The 22023-nt window shown below is 44.8% G+C and overlaps 1 protein-coding gene across 2 annotated transcripts in view; it reads left to right on the top strand.

Moving 5' to 3' along the window:
- Positions 1 to 22023, top strand: part of CLSTN2 (calsyntenin 2) — a 735088-nt gene that overhangs the window by 693863 nt on the left and 19202 nt on the right. Inside the window, exons 10-12 of one of the 2 annotated variants that reach the window (XM_005201877.5) lie at positions 5450 to 5616; positions 15048 to 15196; positions 19560 to 19783. In XM_005201877.5, the coding sequence (XP_005201934.2) occupies positions 5450 to 5616; positions 15048 to 15196; positions 19560 to 19783 (540 nt within the window). The remainder of the gene's footprint in view (positions 1 to 5449; positions 5617 to 15047; positions 15197 to 19559; positions 19784 to 22023) is intronic. The other variant, NM_001206757.2, reaches the window with a different exon arrangement.

The following is a 22023-nucleotide window of genomic DNA, read 5'->3' as shown; positions in this document are numbered from 1 at the left end:
TGTTTTATACAGCAACTCCCCAGTAGCTGTCCACTTCACACATGGTTAACGTATGTGTTTCAACACTACTCTCTCAATTTGTGCCACCTTCTTCCCGTCTGCTCTCTATGTCTGTGTCTCTATTCTTGCCCTGCAAATAGGTTCATCGGTACCATTTTTCTAGATTCCATATGTATGCATTACTATATGGTATTTGTTTTTCTCTTTCTGACTTACTTCACTCTGTATAACAGGCTCTGGGTTCCTCACTATACTGACTACATCAGTGTAGTCTACATCCACCTCACTACAACTGACTCAAATGTGTCCCTTTTTATGGCTGAGTAATATTCCATTGTGTATATATACCACAACTTCTTTATCCATTCATCTGTGGATGGACATTTAGGTTGTTTCCATGTCCTAGCCATTGTAAATAGAGCTGCAATGAACATTGGGGTACAAGTCTTTTTTTCAATTATGGTTTCCCCAGGGTATATGCCCAGTAGTGGGATTGCTGGGTCATATGGTACTTTTATTCCTAGTTATTTATTTATTTTTTTTCTTTTTAAGGAATCTCCATGCTCTTCTCCATAGTACCAGCCACACTCTATAGACTGGGCTGACTAGTACCACCAGAATGACCAGCTGGTCCTGAGTATGGATGGATACACTCACTCTCTAGAAGCCTACATTTCACCAATTACTCCTTAGATGACCTTGGCTACTTTCTTCTCTCTAAACCTGAGTTTGTTCCTCTTTAACCATAGAGGAAATGCCTACCTCTCAAGAGTTCTATGAAGGTTCAATAAGATGATGTATGTTGAGGACTTCACACGGCATTGGGCACAGAGTTCATGCCTAGTCACTGAGACTTCTTGTTGGATCTGCTGCTCTAAGTGGGAGACAAGGCAGGGAAGAGATAACCACCTGGATGCCCTGGAGTGTGGCAGTCTGCCATTCAGATCCAGGCTCATACTCATCTTCCTGCAGGGTAACAGAAGTGTTCTTTCAGTAGGGCAGGAGCATGCTGATGGCTGTGAGGGGCACCTTAACCATGAGGGCCTTGGGAGCCTAAACCCAATGACTCCCAGATTGGCTCCCCATACCCAAAGCCATGGCCTGAGAGATCATCTCAGGTCATCTCTCAAAGTCAAACCTGTGGATGGAGCACTTTGATAGAGCCTTGTCCATTCATTTCCAATGTGAAGATGTTCTGGGTAGCGTGAGTCAAAACAGATTAAACCCTTAAAGATGGATGCCCAGCTCCCACAGATGAAGACATCCTGCAGTAAAGCAGTGAGGAGGTCTACTCAGGATTCGCTCAGCCTGCTGTACCCTCCTGGCTCTGCCCCTGCTCCAGGCATTGCCTTAGTTGTCCCTGGTCTGCTTGCAGGATGGCTGCAGCCACTCTCAGCCTTCTATCTTTACAGAATGATCCCCAGGGAAAGAGAGAAAGAGTAGGTTCCAGAAACCTTCTAGAGAGAAGATGGAAGCCCTTGTCCCAGAGGCTGCCAGCCAGCTTCTCTGCTCATCTCATTGGGTTAAACTTGATCTCCTGATTATCCCTAGACCAACACTTGTGGCTTTTTGGATGCCAAGTGCTGATTGGCTTCACCTGGTATGGCTAATCCCAAGTCCATGCCTGGTTCAGTCACTGGAGCAATGGAGACAAAACAGCCTGACTGAAAGTGAAAATGAAAGTCGCCCAGTCATGACCGACTCTTTGCAACCCCATGGACTATACAGTCCATGGAATTCTCTAGGCCAAAATACTGGAGTGGGTGGCCTTTCCCTTTCCCAAGGGATCTTCCCAACCTAGGGATCGAATCCAGGTCTCCTGCATGGCAGGCAGATTCTTTGCCAGCTGAGCTACAAGGGAAACCCAGCTTTGACTAAATAGAGGATCTTCCTGACTCAGGGCTCTAACCTGTGTCTCTTGTGCCTCCTACACTGGCAGGTGAATTATTCATTAGTTTTGAATAAATAGAGTCCATCCCTGGAACTCGAGTCAACCCCCCAAACTTCAGTGCTGCCATTGCAAGAGGGCAGGAGTGAGGTGGCTGCTGGAGAGATGCCACAGTTGCTACTCTGCTGGAGCATCTCCTTCAATCCAGCCAACAATTAGGAAGTGTCCACTGTGTGCCAGACAGCATGTAGGAGGCCCAGTGACACCGGGTCAGGGGCTCGTGCTGTTGAAAGGGATAAATGAGTGCATGTTGCAAAGTGCCTGCAACAGTCCTCCGTTCCCCTACTACCTGCCCATTATTGTCTTCATTACAATGAATCATGCATGACTGCTCCCTTCCAACCAGGAGACAGACTTAAATAAATTCTAGAAATGTGTGAGGATGGGCAAGAGTAAGCCACCAGGTGGCACAGAGCAGAGAGATCACTTAGGAGTAGGCAGAAGCCTGGCTTTAAGAAGCTTATAGCCCAGTGGTTCTGAACCTTGACTTCATGTTTGATTCACTTAAAGGAGATAGACAGATGAATGGACAAAGAAGGTGAGGTATGTATATAAATACACATATATTAATATAATGTTATATATACATGTATATATGACTTTGAATCCACCTGCCAATGCAGAAGACACAAGAGATGCAGTTCAGATCCCTAAGTCAGGAAGATCCCCAGGAACAGGAAATGGCAACCTGCTATAGTATTCTTGCCATGGAAAATTTCCTAGACAGAGAAGCCTAGTGGGCTACAGTCATGAGGTTGCAAAGAGTTGAACATGACTGAAGAACTGAACAAACACACGCACACACACACACACATATATATATAATGGAATATTTCTCAGCCATAAAAAGAATGAAATAATGCCACTTTGCAGCAACATGGATGGACTTAGTGAAGGAAGTCAGAGAAAGACAAATATAATATCGTTTAAATGTGCAAGCTAAACAAAGATACAAATAAGCTTATTTACAAAAGAGAAAGAGACTCATAGACGTAGAAAACAAACATGGTTACCAAAGGGGAAAGAGGGGTGCGGGGGGAGGGATAATTTAGGAGGTTGGGATTAAAATATACTTACTGCTATATATAAAATGAACAACAAGGACCTACTGTATTGCAAAGGGAACTATACTCAATATTTTGTAATAACCTATAAGGGAAAAGAACTTGAAAGGAACATATATATATATATATATATATGTATATATGTATATGTGTATATATATATGTGTGTGTGTGTGTGTTTATATATATATATATATATAAAACTGAGTCACCGTGCAGTTGAAACTAACATGACATTGTAAATCAACTGTACTTCTATAAAAAAAAAAAGGTCATAACCTCTGTGGGTGGGATACAGCACCAGAATCAGTTTATTCTTTTTTTTTTTTTTTTAAACTTTACATAATTGTATTAGTTTTGCCAAATATCGAAATGAATCCGCCACAGGTATACATGTGTTCCCCATCCTGAATCCTCCTCCCTCCTCCCTCCCCATACCATCCCTCTGGGTCGTCCCAATTATTATTTTAAAGATTTCCCAGATGATTAAAATGTGTAGCCATAATTGACAACCACCCCTTATAGGCTCTTGAAGACATGAAACACACGTACATTAACTAACAACGCTGAGTTCTTAGAGGTGCACTGAAATGAACTATCTGTGTTCCAAGGCTCAGGGCAGGGAGAAGGCAAGGTGAGCAGAGAGCTTGAGGGGCCTTGGAGAAGCAGTGGGATCTTCCTGACCTGAGCACTTTAGAGGCGGTATCTCAGTGTGGGGAGGAATGGGTGAGAGCAAAAGTATGTGTGCAAACATAGAGGGTGTGTCATTCTGGACCCAATCAGAAGAGAGAAACCACACAGTAATTTCAACAAGAAAATATAAAAACTCACTGACTGTAACAGAGCACTAGAATAATGAAGCAGCTAAGAGAGAATAATCTCTTAGCTGCTAAGAGAGAACTCTGAAGGCTATAGGAATGCAGGTATCAGGATGCCCATTCCCGTAAGACTGAGACAGGGCCCCCAGTGGAGAGTCCTCTGCCACCCAGGCTGAGGTCCAGACTTTGCTGACACAACATCGCTCACTCATGGGCAGAGAAGTCACTGTGGTGTTACTCTGGCAGAACCTTCCAGAAACCTGCCCTCCAGGTGCTAGAGAAACTGATGAGGGGGCCACTGAGGCAGCACAGGAGAACCAGGAGGCAAAACCCAGAAGTGTCCCCTACAAGTGAGTGCAGGCTCAGAAAGGCTACAGAACCTCCCGCAGAGAATTAGCAAAACTAGAGTTCTGCCCAGATCCATCTTTCCTGCACGTTGGCTACCTCTCTGAACAAACTGAAGTACAAGATCAAAGCTCAGGTTGTTGACGTAGGCTGCCCCTGGATGGAACAGTGTTTGTGTTCAATGAAGTCAGTGGGAAGGGGCTCCTGGAGGACCTGAGGCTTCCACTGGACCTAAAGGGGCATTGATATTAGGGAACTTTGGGAAATGAGGGAGAGAATGGGAGGAGGCAGCTTCCAGGCTGCCTTTGCAACACAAGCCACACTGAACAATTTCCCCAGCTGAAGAGCTGACCTGGGCACAGACAGTAGAAGGACGTAGGTGAGGGGAAGAAGAACAGAGGTAGAACAGAATCAAGGAAGCCCCTATATGACAAAGAACTTGGATTTGAGCAGATATGAAATCAACTCCATGAGAATCAGAGCCCAGGGACTCAGGGTTCTAGGACCTGTCAATCGCATGCCAGCCTTTCAGTGAAATGAAGACAGGGTAGCAGATGCCAGCTCTGCAGTCACACAGACCAGAACCAGAGTGCCAGCTCCAGCGTTTAGCTGTATGTCCTGGGGCAAGTCCTTCAACCTTTCTGAGTCCCAGGGCTCCTTGTCTGTCATTTGGAAACAATGATTCCTCTTTGTAGGCTCACCCCGATGAAATCCCCAGCAGACAGCCTGACACACAGCACGTCTTTCATCACTGGTAGATTCCCTCTCCCCTGCTTTGACTCTGTAGGCACTTTCTGTCTTCTAAAACAGGAGTCCCCAGCCTCCAAGAATCTAATGCCTGATGATCCAAGGTGGAGCTGATGCAATAACAATAGAGATAAAGTGCACAATAAATTTAATGTGCTTGAATCATCCTGAAACCATCCCCCTCTTCCAGTCCATGGAAAAATTGTCTTCCACAAAACTGGTCCCTGGGGCCAGAAAGCTTGGGGACTGCTGTTTTAAAACATTCTGTGCCTCTGAAAGTAAATGTTTTAAATTCAAAGTTCCAGAATCCTAAATAGGTGCAGCTGGGGAGTGCCAAGGTCTTGGCAGCCAATAACATCCTCTTGACATTCTGTGTTCACAACTCTGCACTCTCCACTTGGAAGGAAAAACTCAGGTTTAAGGGACACAATCACTGCATCCTTGGCTCCATGGCCGGATGGCACCATGAAGCAGTGTTGCCTGCCCAATCTCCACAGGGCAGATAATGGTGCTTCTTTATCTTTTAGGAGGAGAAGTCACCAAGCCACGATTTGCTCAATTCTTCCACGGCAGCCTGGCCAGTCTCACCATTCGCCCTGGCAAAATGGACAGTCAGAAGGTGATTTCCTGCCTGCAGGCCTGCAAGGAAGGGCTGGATATCAATTCCCTGGAAAGCCTGGGCCAAGGAATAAAGGTAAGAAAGGAGCCAGCCTAGCCCCCGGTCAGATGGTGCTTTGTGAGGGGGAGGCACCCAGCACCAGTGCACTCCTGGAAGCCGAGTTGTTCCTTGCCACGTGACACAGAGACGGTGCCTGGTGAACGTGTGGCCACAGTGGGGAGAATCATGACCATGACTACACAACAGACTTTGTGCCATCTCCTGAAATTCCTTGATGAAGCCTGAGGATAAGCAGTTTGATGCACAAAAGCAGGCACATGTTCAATGTCTACCTGAAGGGAATTGTCATATTTCACTGTTTACCTGAGTGGTGGGCTGCTTTGTTGTTTATTTGCCCAAAGGAACTGAGGGATCATGCAATCATACCTTTCAGAAATACAAAAAAAAAAAAAAAAGTAGAATTAAAAGTTTGGACCATGGACAATATGAATTAGCACAGAAAGTCATCCTGGTGTGGGGTGGGATTAGAAAGCAGATGCTGAGGTCATTGGGTCCTCCATTATTAAGTTGAAGCCCAGATTGGGCTCCAGGCAATGTCTCCCATCAGAGAGAATACTAGCAGATTTACGATTTTTGTCATCCATACACGATATAACTAAAGTGATCCCAGGGAATCCCAGCTACATTTTGAGAAAAGCTCCTCCTGAGGGGGCAGGATATGGCTGACTGTCCTCATCAAGCCCCTCAGCCCCAATGGGCAGGGATAGCTCTGGCCTCACCTGGATCAGGGAGCACATGCCAGCCTCAGGCCTCAGGGTCCTGAGCAAATAGAGGGGTAAACATCATCACAGCCTGTGCTGTATCATAGCAGATCCCAGTGGAAGCAGGCAGTCCCTTGGCCTCTTCTCTAGGAGTCAGGGTGGCCCTCGAGCCCTAAGAAGTTTTCCCAAGGAGGCAGTGACCAGAGCAGAGGTTTTCCACTGCTTCCCATCTGTCCCCACTCAGCATTGTCCATGGAGCTGCCCTGCCTTTCTGTCCCTAGCCAGAGGCCAAGGAGTCACACCTCCAACAGAGGAGCCTCTTGTTTACGTTCTTAGTGGGCAATTGCTTGTGGGTCTGTGATTCAGGCTGGCCTTGAAGGAACCAGTGGTCTGGGTACATTATGCTTCTCTTTCTGTAGCAGTCACTTGAGCAAACATTCCACAGACAACCACAGAACAGTTCTGGGCAGAGTAGAGGGAAACAGAAGTGAATGGTCCAAGCTTACTGTCTTTGGGAAACTCAGTGGTCCAAGCAGATACCTGTAATTTACAAGCACCAACATTTACTGAGGGTCTCCCAGGTGCCAGGCACTGTTCTAAAAGCTTTATGGATTTAACTCCCTTAAGCCCCAGGTAACCTTATGATAAAAAGAATTATACCATGAATATTCCCATTTTGCACCTGAGGAATGGAGGCATGGAAGAGAAAGTTTCCAAGGATCTCGGAGTAAGTAAAGAGAGAGTCAGAATGTGAACCCAGACAGCTCTGCTCCAGAGCTTCAGAACCTGGGGCACGGGCAGTGAGGGAAGGCTCCTTGGAGGAATTCGACTCCTCAGGCAAATTCGGTCTCAGCACATTGTTAAGGATGAGTAAGAACCAACCAGGAAAAAGGGAGGGAGTGGTGAGGGAGAGGGCAGGGAGGTCATTCTAGGTGGAAGGTCAGTGTTACAAGTACCAAAGTTGCAGGAAGAAAGCTAGAAAGAGACCAGAGAGGTGGGCAGAGGCCACATCATGGGGCCTTATTCAGTTCAGTTCAGTTCAGTTCAGTCACTCAGTTATGTCTGACTCTTTGCGACCCCATGAATCGCAGCACTCCAGGCCTCTCTGTCCATCACCAACTCCTGGAGTTCACTCAGACTCACGTCCTTCGAGTCAGTGATGCCATCCAACCATCTCATCCTCTGTCATCCCCTTCTCCTCCTGCCCCCAATCCCTCCCAGCATCAGAGTCTTTTCCAATGAGTCAACTCTTCGCATGAGGTGGCCAAAGTACTGGAGTTTCAGCTTTAGCACCATTCCTTCCAAAGAAATCCCAGAGCTGATCTCCTTCAGAATGGACTGGTTGGATCTCTTTGCAGTCCAAGGGACTCTCAAGAGTCTTCTCCAACACCACACTTCAAAAGCATCAATTCTTCGGCGCTCAGCTTTCTTCACAGTCCAACTCTCACACCCATACATGACCACAGGAAAAACCATAGCCTTGACTAGACGGACCTTTGCTGGCAAAATAATGTCTCTGCTTTTCAATATGCTATCTAGGTTGGTCATAATTTTTCTTCCAAGGAGTAAGCGTCTTTTAAAGTGGTATTTCTTTTTTTGGCAACAAGCAGTTATTGAAGGGCTCCATCCATGCAAGGGAACATGGTCTGGACAGGTGTGGGGTTCAGAATGCTCACCCTGGGACCTGGGTCAGTGGGAGATGATGGGAGGATTACATGGACAATGTAAAGAATGGCTTTCCAGTACACTGTTTAACATACATGAAAACACACACTCAGGTGCCCTGGGTACACAGCTAATCACCTGTCATCAAAGGAAACTCACAAGACCACATGAATTGCAAAGGCCAGCTTTCCACTGGTCAGTTTCTTGGCAGCTGGCCCAGGCAAGGCCCTCGTGGCACATTTCAGACGGGTATTCTCACAGGCAGAGCCTGGGGTTTGATCCTTGATCCCCTGTGTGTACTGTTCTCTCAGTGTTTGGTCAAGCCAGTGATGCAGAAATCTGTCCTCCAGTAGATCCTGAATCTGTCCCGTCTCTGATTCTGGATTTGCTCCCTGCCTCTGGGTGGATCTTTTCTGCTCTGGACCATCCCCTGGGGCTACAGTCAGGACTCCAAGCACTGCAGAACCAATCAACCAAACGTGCTGCACTTAAAAACCACACATCCTCAGAAATATGAATTAAGAACCATAGCAATTCCTACCTAGTGATCATAGCCTGTGAAAGAGGAAGTGCTGAATTCAGTGGCACTCATAGCTGTGGGGGGTGGAGGAGGCTAATCTGACATTTTAGGATACCACCTGCTCAGAACCAGCCACTGCAAATGATCCTGTTCCATCCTCGGGATGCAGCAGGCAAGAACTAGATCACGTATGAAAAGTTAATGATAACACACACGACTTACGGTGCACCCACTGGGGGCTATTTTAGGTTCATTATCCCTACTTGTCACAACAAATTAAGTATTATGACCCATTTCAGATATAAGGAGATTGGGGCTCAGGGACTCGTCCAAAATAAGTCTAGGCTCTTTCCTCCACACAGCTCAGATTAGAAGACATTCTTGAAAATGATTAAAATTGCTTCCTACCTGCATTCCCTCTTTTATCCCTCATTTTGTTTTTGAATAATGACTAGTGTTTTCTCTGGGCTTCCCTGGTGGCTCAGGGATAAAGAATCTGCCTGCAATGCAGGAGACAGCAGGAGACTCAGGTCCAAGCCCTGGGTTGGGAAGATCCCCTGGAGAAGGGCATGACAACCCACTCCAGTATTCTTGCCTGGAAATTCCCATGGACACAGGAGCCTGGCAGGCTATGGTCCATGGGATCGCAAAGAGTGTCAGACATGACTGAAGCGACTGAACACACTGCACGGTTTTTCTCTACTGTCTCCCAGCCTCCTCTCTGGCTAGTCCAAAAAAGCCAGAGCCTCCCACGAACTAAGGAAATACCTTGATCACTCACATGGACCCAGGCGGGTTCCTCTTCTCACTTGTTTTCCTCTGGAAAATGTGCATTTCTGGATATTTCACCAGCTTGTCTGGAGTGAGTAAATGGCCAAGAGGGTGCTGTTATGTATCCATACAAGACACAGTGGAATCCTCAGATTCCTGAGGAAAATCTGCTTTTGATTTTCATAGCCTCATCCCTGCCCATTTGTCATCTCTAGTGTGGAAGTGTGGGAAAGAAGAAGAACTTTGGGACAAAACATTTCTAGATTCAAAGCACAGTATGGATATTTCTGAGCGGAGTGACCTTGGGCAAGGTACTTTAATCCTTTAAACCCCAATTCCCTCATGTGTAAAATGTTCTTAATATCATTGTGTAGCAATGTAAGAATTGAAAAATACATATATTTTATATATCCTTACATATATTTATATATCAGATATAGCAAAGATATCCATATAGATGAGGTATAGATACAAATCTCCCCTAGAAAACCTGATAAATAGGCTCTGAACAAATCAGTTCCCTTCTCCTGCTGGGTTGACCTTGCAGTTGGCATTGCTGCTGCCTCAGCTTCTTTTGAAAAGTAAGTCTGGGTGATATTTGCAACAGAATAGCCTCTATTGTGGTGAATCGTCCTCTGGCCCAGCACAGAAAAGCTGGCAGGTGCCCAACGGAAAGGGTAACATACCCAGAGTGCCATGGCCAGTCTGTTCCCCAAGAACAGCCAAGGGCTTTAGGCAGTGACTTAACTGATGTCCCAGCCTGACCCTCTAGGACAGCTGACAGTTCTGCAAAGGCCATTTGTCTAATCACTCTTTGGTTCAAAAGAAGAATCTACTGGCTACAGACCAGCTTTCCAGGCTGAGTGAGTGCTGATTCCCAAGAAGCCATCCCCTGCCCCTGTGGCAATGCCAGTGCCATTCTGTCTCCTGTAGTGCCAGCCTGACCTTTAGTCATGCCACAAAAGACAACACAAGCATACAAACAAAACCTACTCTAGAGGAAGATTTAATTGATCTTGTAAGAAAATGAGTTGGTGGCTAGGCCAGCACCCACCTTATGCCCTGTGACAGTCTCTGGGATGCTCTGGAAGCCAGAATTGTGTATGCACTAGAGATCCAACACATTCCCTAACTCCTCTCTCAAGGAGGCTGCAGTGGGAATGCCTTCTGCTGATGCTGATGCCATGGGTTGCTGCCAGTCCATTCCTCTGGAAGCACTGCTTGATTTTCCATGCAGCCCTCAAGCAAGGCTCAGAAATCAGCCTTTTCTGCAGGGGACATCATCTTGTCTCATGCTTATCATGTACTGGACCTTGTGGTGATGCTGAAAAAGTCAGCCGACCCTGCCCTGGAGGTGCTTGCAATCTTCTGGGAGAGGAGACAGACAGCAAAAGCACCAGAAGACTTCTATAGCAGGGATTGTAGAGATGAGGGCAGGGGAAAACATAGAGACTTAAGTGGTATATTTAGAAGAATGATCTTGAATCTGCTCAGATCAGAAGTGGATAATTTGTAAAATACTGATAACTACTGATGATTCACCGGTGTGTGGCATCTCCATAGCTGAGCACTCTAAGCTAGTGAGTCAGCCCCAGCAAGAGAGAAGCCAGCCGGGGGCCCACTGTAGCATCACCCAGAGGCTGTGCATATGCCCAGAGGCTCCCACATCCAACACTGGGAACAGTGCTTGGGACCACATGTCACAGCTCAGAGAGACTCTGCTCAGGGCTTTGAGGATGGGAGAAAACTGGATCATAGGGAACAATGAACAGTGAGGGCAATGGTACCAGCATAGGCAAAGCCTCAGTTACAGTATTAAGAGTTATGATAAAAGCTATTATAGAATGAGTACCTTTTTTTAAGTGCTAGATACTTTATATACATTATCTTACTTAAGCTCCAGACAGGTAGGTATTAATATCCCCATTATTTTCAATGAAGAAATGAAGTCCAGAAAGGGGAAGTGAACAGTCCCAAGCTGTATTCTGTAGCTCGTTCTGGACCTGGGGTACAAAGTCTACACAGCCCCTGACCTTTCAAAAGTACCACATAGCCTTGGATATGTGACTCATGCCTGGGAGGGAAGGGTTGAATTCTTCCCATGGATCAAACAATTGCAATAGCAAATGACTTCAAAACTCTATCACTTGGTGCTTAAAAGTTTATTTTTCTCCCACACTAAGTCAGGGAAATGAGGTAGGCTTTCTACCTAGAACACCAGAGTTGAGAAAGAAAACAGCTGGGGCATCCAGCAGGGCTCTTCACTACCTCAGCCCAGAGTACCTGCATCACTTCCTCTCACATGCCATTGGGCAGACACAGTCACATGACCCACCAGCAGGTGGCTTGAGGCAGCTGAGAAGTACAGCCTCCAGGAAGGAAAGGAGAACACGGTTTGGGAAGCACTGATGATGATTTGCACCAAGGCTTGACTGAAAAGACAAGTGACTGGAAAAAAGTCCTTTTGGGGAGTAAAAAGAAATGATACTGAGTAAAATATGGGTTGGAAGACCATTCACTCATTCATCTAACAGGGACTTCTGGGCACTCAGGATGAAGTTCTGAGATTCAGGGATAAGAGTCACAGCTCCCGTCCTCAGTGAGCTCATGGTCACTGCACTATAATTATACTACCATTTCACGTGAGCTTCCCAAGTGGCTCAGTAGTAAAGAATCCTCCTGACAATGCAGGAGTCACAGGGTCAATCCTTGGATCAGGAAGCTCCCCTGGAGAAGGAAATGGCAATGCACTCCAGTATTCTTACCTGGGAAATCCCATGGACAGAGGAGCCTGGTGGGCTACAGTCCATGGGGTCCCCAAAGAGTCAGACACAACTTAAACAACAACAAACCATTTCATAGGCACTATAGGAACCCAGTGGGGACATAAGTGGGGGAAGCCAGGGAGGCCTTAAGGAGAACGTAACAATGAAACACTAGCATGATACTTGAAAGAGACAGTGATTGAGCGTCTGTTGGCTGAGGCCACCATGTGCGTTGTGTGTGCTCACTTGTGTCCGACTGCAACCCCATGGTCTGTAGCCCACCAGGCTCCCCTGACCATGGAATTTTCCAGGCAAGAATACTGGAGTGGGTTGCCATATGCAATGGCTCCACAGTGCTCATGAGACATCCCCATCCTAGTGGGGTCCAGACAGAGAATGAGAAACTCTTGTGAAGACATCCAGGTCATATCAGGGAAAAGCTGAAATAGATGTTTCCCTTAAACCCTTCAGAATATACTGAATCTACTTCATGGAAAGAGCAATGCAAAATAAAACTACACTAAGATAGTATTTATCACCTATCAGATTGGCACAAATCCTAAAGTTTGACAGCATGCTCTTTTGTTGCAGTTTTGAGAAAAGAGCATTCTCATACACCTGAGAGGGAGGGTATGGTGATATAATCCCTAGCAAAGGGAAATTTGGCAACATTGTTAAAATTTAAAGTGCATATACCCTTTGACCTAGCAATTTCACTCAGGGATTTATTCTCCAGATATATTTACACACTTAAAAAGTGTTATATATAAAAGATTATTCATTATGGCATTATTAGTAGGAGATTGGAAACAACCCAAATGTTCATATTAGAAGACTGCTTAGATAATTTATTTAATATTAAATAATATTATACAACTTGAAAAAAAAAAGACAAGACCTCCAAGACACAAGCTAAGTGAAAAAGCAAAGTACAGTATAGCATGTAACAAGCTATCTTTGGTGGAAGAAAGAAAAAAAATGGGAATCTATATTCACTGATTACACATTCATTAAATGCTTAAATATAACTGTCAGGACAGGCTATGTTATGCTGCAGTAACAAATGACTTTAAAATTTCAATATATAGAAATTTTTTAAATTGTACACACTTCATGCCCACTAAAAATTAGCTGCAGTCTTATCCATACCCCCCTCACTGTGAGACCCAGGCTGTTAGACCATTGGGGAACCTTGCAGTTTTCGTGGCAGAGGGAAAGGGACATGGGACCATGAATTAACTGGCTGTTAAATCTTCTACCGAGGTTGTGAACCAAATAATACATTGGCCCACTCTCTGTTAGCCAAGCAAGTCACATGACCACTGTTGAGTGCAACAGGACAAAAATGTATATCCTGTAGAAGGGTACCATAAGTTATGTGATTAAACCTGTTGACAGGCTTGTATAAGCCTTTCACTGCTGCTGCCGCTGCTAAGTCACTTTAGTCGTGTCTGACTCTGTGTGACCCCATAGACGGCAGCCCACCAGGCTCCTCGGCCCTGGGATTCTCCAGGCAAGCACACTGGAGTGGGTTGCCATTTCCTTCTCTTAGGAGGAGAAATAACTGATTATGAATAATAATGCAATTTGTACTAAGAAATTAATGGAACAGTGATCACCTGTGGGATGGGGTTGGGGAAATTAGTTTCACAGGAGATAGAAATAAGATGGACAATTTCACTTAGCGCACACACATACACACACACACACACACACACACACACACTGTTGTTGTTGTCTAGTTGCTCAGTCATGTCTGACTCTTTGCGATCCCAAGGACTGTAGTCTTCCAGTCTTCTCTGTCCATGGGATTTTCCAGAAAGAATACTGGAGTAGGTTGCCATTTCCTTCTCCAAGGGATCTTCCTAACCCAGGATCAAACCCATGTCTCCAGCATTGACAGGCAAGTTCTTCAACACTGAACTACCAGGGAAGCCATATATATATATATATATATACACACACACATACATACACACACGCACATATTCATATATATATACATATATATTCATATATATTTGAACCATGTGGATATGTTATCTATTCAAAAATATAAATAATTGTTGGCAAGTAGCTACATTAAAATATATCCATGTCTCTCTCTCCTATGACACGAGTACTGGATACAAAATCTGAATCCACAGATAAGTCCCTGGCATATTACTGATAGCAGTTCCTAATAGTTATTACTCAGAAGTGTGTCAAGGTCAGTAACTCAGATTAGTACAAAAGCAGTTCTCCACGCTTCATTCAGAAATAAAGTAACTGCGGAAGATGGAATAATGCCATGGAAGAGACAGAAGTTTGGATTGAATTTATCTGGTTTGAGAACCCAAGTGACTCAGTGGGTAGCATCATAGCCCCTTGACCTTCACTGAATATGAGATACTAGGGACCCCAAATGGGATGGATAGGCAGGTGACAGGTATGTAAATATCAAGTGATTAAAAGTCCTGGGAAACCAAAGTTTAGCACCAAGAAGGCAAGATCAAGAATCAGATCTAAGACAGAGAGAAGGCCATTAACTTAAAAATGAACTTTATGATTGGAAGCTGAAAAGATGGGACATGGGGTGAGGAAGTGGAGTGCAGGGTGAATGGAGGAGCAGTTCAAGGTCAAAGTCAAGACAGCAAAAGGAGCTGAAGCCCCTGGTTTCCAGGCTGTCAGCTGAAGGGGTGGGCAGTCCAGGAGCTGAACGTTTCTGAGAAGGACCTCATAGTAGCCTCGAGCATGAGCCCACTAAAGGCTGGACCACAGGAGCATGATGACTAAAAAGGATTTATCCTGTGGCTCAGGGTAGTATTACCAGGAGTTTATAATCTCAGGCAATCTTACAGAGGACAGTCCCAAAGTCCACCAGGGGAGAGTAGAGATTGAGGGATTAAAAGTCACTGTGCACACAGCTGCTGCACTTCCACAAGCTCTGGAGATGCCTCAGTGGCCTTTGTATGGAGATGGAGGGTCTCCGTGGAACTGTGAACATGCCTGACTATTCTCTCCTGTGATACCCCTGTCTTCCAGTATCATTTCAACCCCTCGCAGTCCGTCCTGGTAATGGAAGGTGATGACATCGGGAATATCAACCGTGCCCTCCAGAAGGTCTCCTACATCAACTCCAGGCAGTTCCCAACTGCGGGTGTGCGGCGCCTGAAAGTCTCTTCCAAAGTCCAGTGAGTAGATGCTAGGCAGCCTGGGGCCCAGCCAAGGCATCAAGGATAGTCCCTGGGATATTCTCTTGCAAAATAGGATTCACCTCTCTTCAGCTGCTGGCAGCTTCTCTGCTGTCCCTTTGAGGCCACCCCAGTGGATTTGTGTTCTCCTTTTTTTTTTTTTTTTAAGTGAAATATAATTGATGTAAAATATTATGTTACTTTCAGGTGTACTGCATAGTGATCTGACATTTGCATACATTATGAAATGATAACCATGATAAATCTGGTAACCATATGTCACTATACAAAGTTATTACAGTGCTATTGAGCATATTCCTTATGCTGTATGTCACATCCCTGCAGATATTTTATCACTGGAGGTGCGTACCTCTTAACTTCCTTCACCTATTTCACCCCAACCCCAACCCCCACCCTCCTGGCCACCACCTCTTTGTTCTCTGTATCTATGAGTCTGGTTTGGTTTGGTTTTTTAGATTCCACATGTAAGTGAAATCCTACCGTCTTTCTCTGTCTGACTTATGTCACTTAACATAACATCCTCTATTCATATTGTTGCAAACTGTAAGATTTTATTCTTTCTTATGACTTAGTAATATTCCATTGTGTATATATATATATAATTTATTAGTGCTATAGTATTAATATATCTATTAGATATATACTATATATATATACGATAAATATGTCTAATTATATTTTAAATATATATACTATATATATACACAAATATGTATTTACCATAAATATATAAATCCACATCTTCTTTATCCATCTGTCCTTGGAGTGTTAGACTGCTTCCATGTCGTAGTTAATGTGTGTAAATAATGCTGCAGCGAGCATTAGTGTGCATATATCTTACCAAATTGGCACTGTTCAGGAAAATACTCAGAAATGAAATTGCTGGATTATACAGCAAGTCTGTTTAGTTTTTATGAGGACCCTCCATACTGTTTACCATAGCGGCAGCACCAATTTGCATTTCCACCAGTAGTGCATAGAGGCTTCCTTTTCTCTGCATCCTCACCAACACTTATTATTTACTTTATTTTTGATATTAGCCATTCTGATGGGGTGAGGTGGTACCTAGTGGTTTTGATTCACATTTCCCTGCTGACTACTGATATTGAACATCTCTTCATGTGTCTGTCGGCCATCTGTAAATCTTTGCAAAAATGTCTGCTCGGGTCCTCTGCCCATCTTTCAGTTGGGTTATCTGTTTTTTGCTGTAGAGTTGTATGAGTTTCTTGCCTATTTTGGGTCTTAACCCCTTACTATATAGTGTATGTGCTCAGTCGTGTCTGACTCTTTGTGACCCCATGGACTACAACCCACCAGGCTCCTGTGTCCATGGAATTTTCCAGGCAAGAATACTGGAGTGGGTTGCCATCTTCTATTCCAGAGGATCTTCCCAACCCAGGGATCAAACCCACATCTCCTGTGTCTCCTGCATCGGGAGGCAGATTCTTTACCACTCTACCACCTGGGAAGTCCTCTTTACTATATACATCATTTGCAAATATCTTCTCCCATTCGTTAGGCTGCCTTTTTATATTGTTGAGAGTTTCCTTCGCTGTGCAAAAGCTTTTAGTTGGATATAGTCCCATGTGTTTATTTTTGCTTTTGTTTCCATTGCCTGACGAGACAGATCCAAAATAATATTGCTGAGACCAATGTCAAACAGCATACTTTCTGTGTTTGCTTCTAGGAGTTTTATGGTTTCGGGTCTTACTCATTCTGAGTTTAGTTTTGTGTATGATGTGAGAAAGTAGTCCAGTTTGTTTCTTTTGCGTGTAGCTGTCCAGTTTTTCCAACATCTATTGAAGCTGTCTTTTCCTCATTTTGTATTTTTGCCTCCTTTGTCATTTATTAATTGACCATCTCTGCATGAGCTCAGTTCTGAGCTCTCTGTTCTGTTACATTGATCTACATGTCTTTCTTTGTGCCAGTACCATACGTAAGTTTGGATCACTCTAGATTGGCAGCATGGTCTGAAGTCAGGGAGTGACTTCAGTGACCTTCAGCTTTGTTCTCTTTGTCAAGACTGTTTTGGCTTTTTGAGATCTTTTAAGGTTTTATATAAATTTTAGAATTTTTTGTTCTAGTTTGGTTAAAAAAAAAATACCCTTGGCATTGTGATAGAGATTGCATTGACTCTGTAGATTGACTTGGATGGTCAATTTAATAGTATTAATTCTTCCAATCCATGAACATTCCATACATAACTTTCCATTTGTTTGTAACATCTTTAATTTCTTTCATCAGTGTTTTGTAGTTTCTGAGTACAGACATTCTACCTTCTTAATTAGATTTATCCCTAGGTATTTTATTCTTTCTGATGCAAATGTAAATGGTTTTCTTTTCCTTTTTCTGATAGATCGTTGTTAGTATATAGAAATGCAATAGATTTCTGCATATTAATTTTGTATCCTGCAACTTACTGAATTCATTTATTAGTTCTCATAGATTTTGGTAGCATCTTTAGGATTTTTCTATGTATAGTATCATGCTTCACAAGTGTTTATTAATTGAATTAAATTAAACAACCTAGCCTTGATAGAGTTGCTAAATACAATAAGTATGCAAGAGAAAGAGAAGGCATAGTTCTTGTCCCCAGGGATCAGAGTTAAATTAAGGAGATGAGACTATCACTGTGACATTTAGATAACACCTTTACTGGTCTATCAAATTGTTTCTCAGCCAAACATCTGCCTGGGAGGGCCGCTAGGAAAGGGATCCCAGAAAAACTCCTGAGAAGCATAAAGGGAGTCACCTGGCACCTGGAGCCATTAGGAGAACCCAGAAAGACAGCAAGAAGGGTGGGAAAGATGGGTCTGCTGCCTACCATGTTGCTGGGGCCTGGGACAGATGCCAAAACAGAGCTCACAGATGGCAAATACATCCAACAGTTCTAGTGATGGAGAAAGTGCTCCCACCTCCACACTAAAGGCCACCCCTGGAGGCTACAATAGGGAACAGGTAGCTGACCTCCAGGTCAGCCCTACACTGTAGTGAAGAAGAGACCACACTGCTGGTCTCCAGCTCTAGGACCAGGCTTCCATAAACTGGCAAGGGGAGGGGCTGCTGGTGCCACAAAGGCCAAAAAAATTAAAAGTGGGAGCAAGAGCCCACCACCATGGCCACACCCAGCCCGCCCTGGAGAAAAAGATGGAGTGGCTTAGCCTATCCTGCCCCCAGGAACCTTGCCAAAGGATGTAAGCTGATGGCTCCCACCAGCTGGAGTCCACCATCACTCCCAGAGCATCCATCTAGACCCTAGGGTTCTCCATGAAGCCTGGGTCTTGGTCGCAAGGAGCAGCAAAGTATGCCAGTGACACACATCCCTGAGGTCTGACGAGAGTGTTAGTCTGTCAGCATTTACTGAGCTCCAACCACGATGCAGGCTCTTGGGTGGCTTCCTATCTACATGTCACCTGCACTCAAGCCTTACTACTATAAGGTAATTATTGTCCCATTGTATAGATAAAGAGACTGAGGTTCACAGGAGTCGTGCTCCCTGCCCAGATCCTCCAAGCCCAGGAGTGGCAGAGTCGGGTATGGACCCTTGCCTGTCTCACTTCCTAGGCTTTGTTCTTGTTGTCACACCACCCTGGCCCCCAGACATTTTTGTGACAGTGCATCAGGGCAAAGGAGTGTGGTTACAATAGCAGTCTACTGGTACATCTGGAACAGGCACACACGTGTGTGATATCCTCATAGAGAGAGAACACATAACACTGCTCTAGCAGACAGGGGAGACTAGCCCTGGGGTCTCACCTAGGAAGATGGCTGTAACTAACCAGCAAGACAACTTGTTTACTAAATCCTTATGCACAGAGCGAGCAGTTGCTGTCTAATTAATGTTGCTGTTGATTACTTTGTTAAAGGATAATTAAAGGTGGTTTAAGGTTTAATTAACCTTAGTGGTTACTTGTTGCCAGGTATAGAAAATTCCCATTTCTCCTAGAAGTCAATCTTTTTTTATGTCCCTAGATTGCTAGTAGTTTTGACTATATGTGTTCATGTTCAGTCATGTCTGACTCTTTGTGACCCTGTGGACTGTAGCCCACCAGACTCCACTGTCCATGGGATTTCCCAGGCAAGAATACTGGAGTGGGTTGCCATTTCCTACTGCAGGAGATCTTTCTGACCCAGGGATTGAACCCTGTCTCCTGTATCTCTTGCACCGCAGGCGGATTCTTTACCACTTGAGCCAATAATGTAACTTTAAATTTGAATGTCTGCTGACATCATCAGAGGCTCTCAAGCAGTCAGGATGTCTCATTGAGGACTAGAGGTGGCTGCAGGTATCTTGTCCATATTGGATGATGGATGGTTTCAGCAATGACTGCTGTTTCCCCAGGTGCTTTGGAGAAGATGTGTGTATCAGCATCCCTGACATAGATGCCTACGTGATGGTGCTGCAGGCGGTCGAGCCCCAGATCACCCTCCATGGCACAGACCGCTTCTGGAGACCCGCCGCCCAGTTTGAAAGTGCCAGAGGGGTGATTCTCTTCCCTGACATCAAGATTGTGAGCACCTTCACCAAAGCTGAGGCTCCCAGTGACTTGAAGACCACAGGTACAGGTGCATACACTGGGTCGAGGGATGGTAGACCTTAAATTCTCACATAAAGTATGTTTCTTGTTAAATCACACTTCAGGACAACAGTGTTGTTCACCATAGTGGGGCAATCTATAACAGAACAAAAAGTCCTGGAGATAATGCAGATACATAACAGAGGGGAGTGAATGCCTTAGCAAATTGTGGTACCCCCACCTAAGAGGTGATGCCATGGCATCACTGGGTCAATGGACATGAGTTTGAACAAACTCAGGGAGATGGTGAAACACAAACATGGATTGGTGTGCTACAGTCCATGGGGTCGCAAAGAGTCGACACACCTTAGCGACTGAACTGCAACAACATATAAGAGGTATGATGCCGGAGGGGAGGCACTTATGCCAAACTGTAAGTTTAAAAAAAAAAAAAAAAAGCAAGAAGTGAATTAGAGAGTATCTACATACATACTGATCACAACTATGTCAAGAAAAAAAAATACACAGAAAAATGCCCAGAAGGAAACACACTTAGTGCTAACAGTCTCTGAAAAGCAGAATGAGAGCTCATTTGTTTCTACTGTTCACTTTTCTACAACTGCAAAATGTTCTGTAGTAGGCATGTATCATTCTGGTGATCAGAAGAAAAGCTAAAGAAGCTTTAGCTGCATCTTAATATATACATTGGCAACCCACTCCAATGGTCTTGCCTGGAGAATCCCAGGGACAGGGGGGCCTGGTGGGCTGCCATCTCTGGGGTCGCACAGAGTTGGACACGACTGAAGTGACTTAGCAGCAGCAAACATGTCCTTCAGTAATATCACACTCAACTCTCAGGGAACTTTGCAATTGTTCTTTCCAGTGGTTTTATGGTTGGGAGGGCTGTTCAGTAAACATAATTTGAATTACCTGCTAGGAAGAAACACTACATTGATCTGAAATCTATAGTGTATTCAGCTGGTAGGGGAAGAAAGATGGAAAGATAAAGAAAGAAGGCAGGAGACCTCTGGGGCCAGAGCTATGGGAAGAATATGTTTGAGAACCATCTTTGCCTCCTCCTCCAAATGAATATTTTTGACTCTCCATTTCTGCCTCCAAAAGCAGCTGCTAATGATGTGCTAGTGCCAGTGGGGCTGAGACCCTGAAGGACTGCTTCTATAATAATCCTAATTACCCACTGCCTTAATCCACGCTGGTCCCTAGGAATGGGATGCCTGGCAAGGCTGTCCTTCTACGCTCACAAAAATAGATGGTATTGGGCCAACTGTCCAGGCAGAACCATTTTCCAGTTACACTCCAAGGTGAATTGGGTCATGTGATCTTCCCTCTGGTCCTCATTTGTGGCTGAAATCAGACAGAAAAAGAGAGACTCTGATTGCACGGGCTGCAGGCCATAGCTAAGAGTACCTGAATTCTCGAGGCCTGACATCAGCATACAGGTAGTCCAGTGACAAGCAATTATATGGGTCCGTGTGTCACCTTCTGTTTATGAGAAGTGCATGCAAACCATGTAGCCAAGTGCCTGAGAGCTATTATTAGTACTTTTAAAATTTTACTGTTATGGTTGTAAGAATAATCATTATTGTGGGTGCAGTAAACAAGCAGGCTAATGGCACTTCCACCAGTGACCCTCTCCACCATCTTTCTTCTGCCCCCATGGATTCACTTACTGTGCTGTTTCAGTACCACCGACACACACACCCCTCTCTACCCCAACACCTCTGTGTTAGTTTACACATCTGCTCATGGTCTGTCCTCAGCCTGGAAGGTCCTTCTCTGTCCTATTCCCTATTATTACTGAAAAAAACAGTCTACCTTCAGTGCCTCCTCCAGAGGGCAGCCCCCAACCATTGGGTCAGCCCCCAGCCTGACCCCAGACTATACACCCCCAACCACTCTGTATGCCCCCCCAACCACTAAGGCTCCCTCTCACACACATTGGCAGGCCCATGGTTGGTGATTATCTATTTACTAATAACCAGACAAGGAGCTCCTCCAGGACCAACCATGGCTGATTTTCCAATAAGTTCCTCAGCCCAGAACAGTCCCTTTAGGGCAGTGGGAAGCAGGGAAACTGCCAATGGAACATTTAGCCCATTATGCAAGCACGAGAGAAAAAGAAGATTGTGGGGTCAACACACCTCTGCTTAGAGGGAGCAATCAGTCAACCACGTAGGGTCCTAGGAGCAAAGATGACCCAACCTGACCTCAGAAGAGAAGAATATGGCTCCAGAGAAACCCCAGAAACCATATGCCATTTGAAAGAGA

This window comes from Bos taurus, chromosome 1 (genome assembly GCF_002263795.3).
Source record: "Bos taurus isolate L1 Dominette 01449 registration number 42190680 breed Hereford chromosome 1, ARS-UCD2.0, whole genome shotgun sequence".
Lineage (NCBI taxonomy): Eukaryota > Metazoa > Chordata > Mammalia > Artiodactyla > Bovidae > Bos > Bos taurus.
The sequence above is the reverse complement of the archived record's forward strand: the minus strand, read 5'-3'. Positions and strand labels throughout refer to the sequence as shown.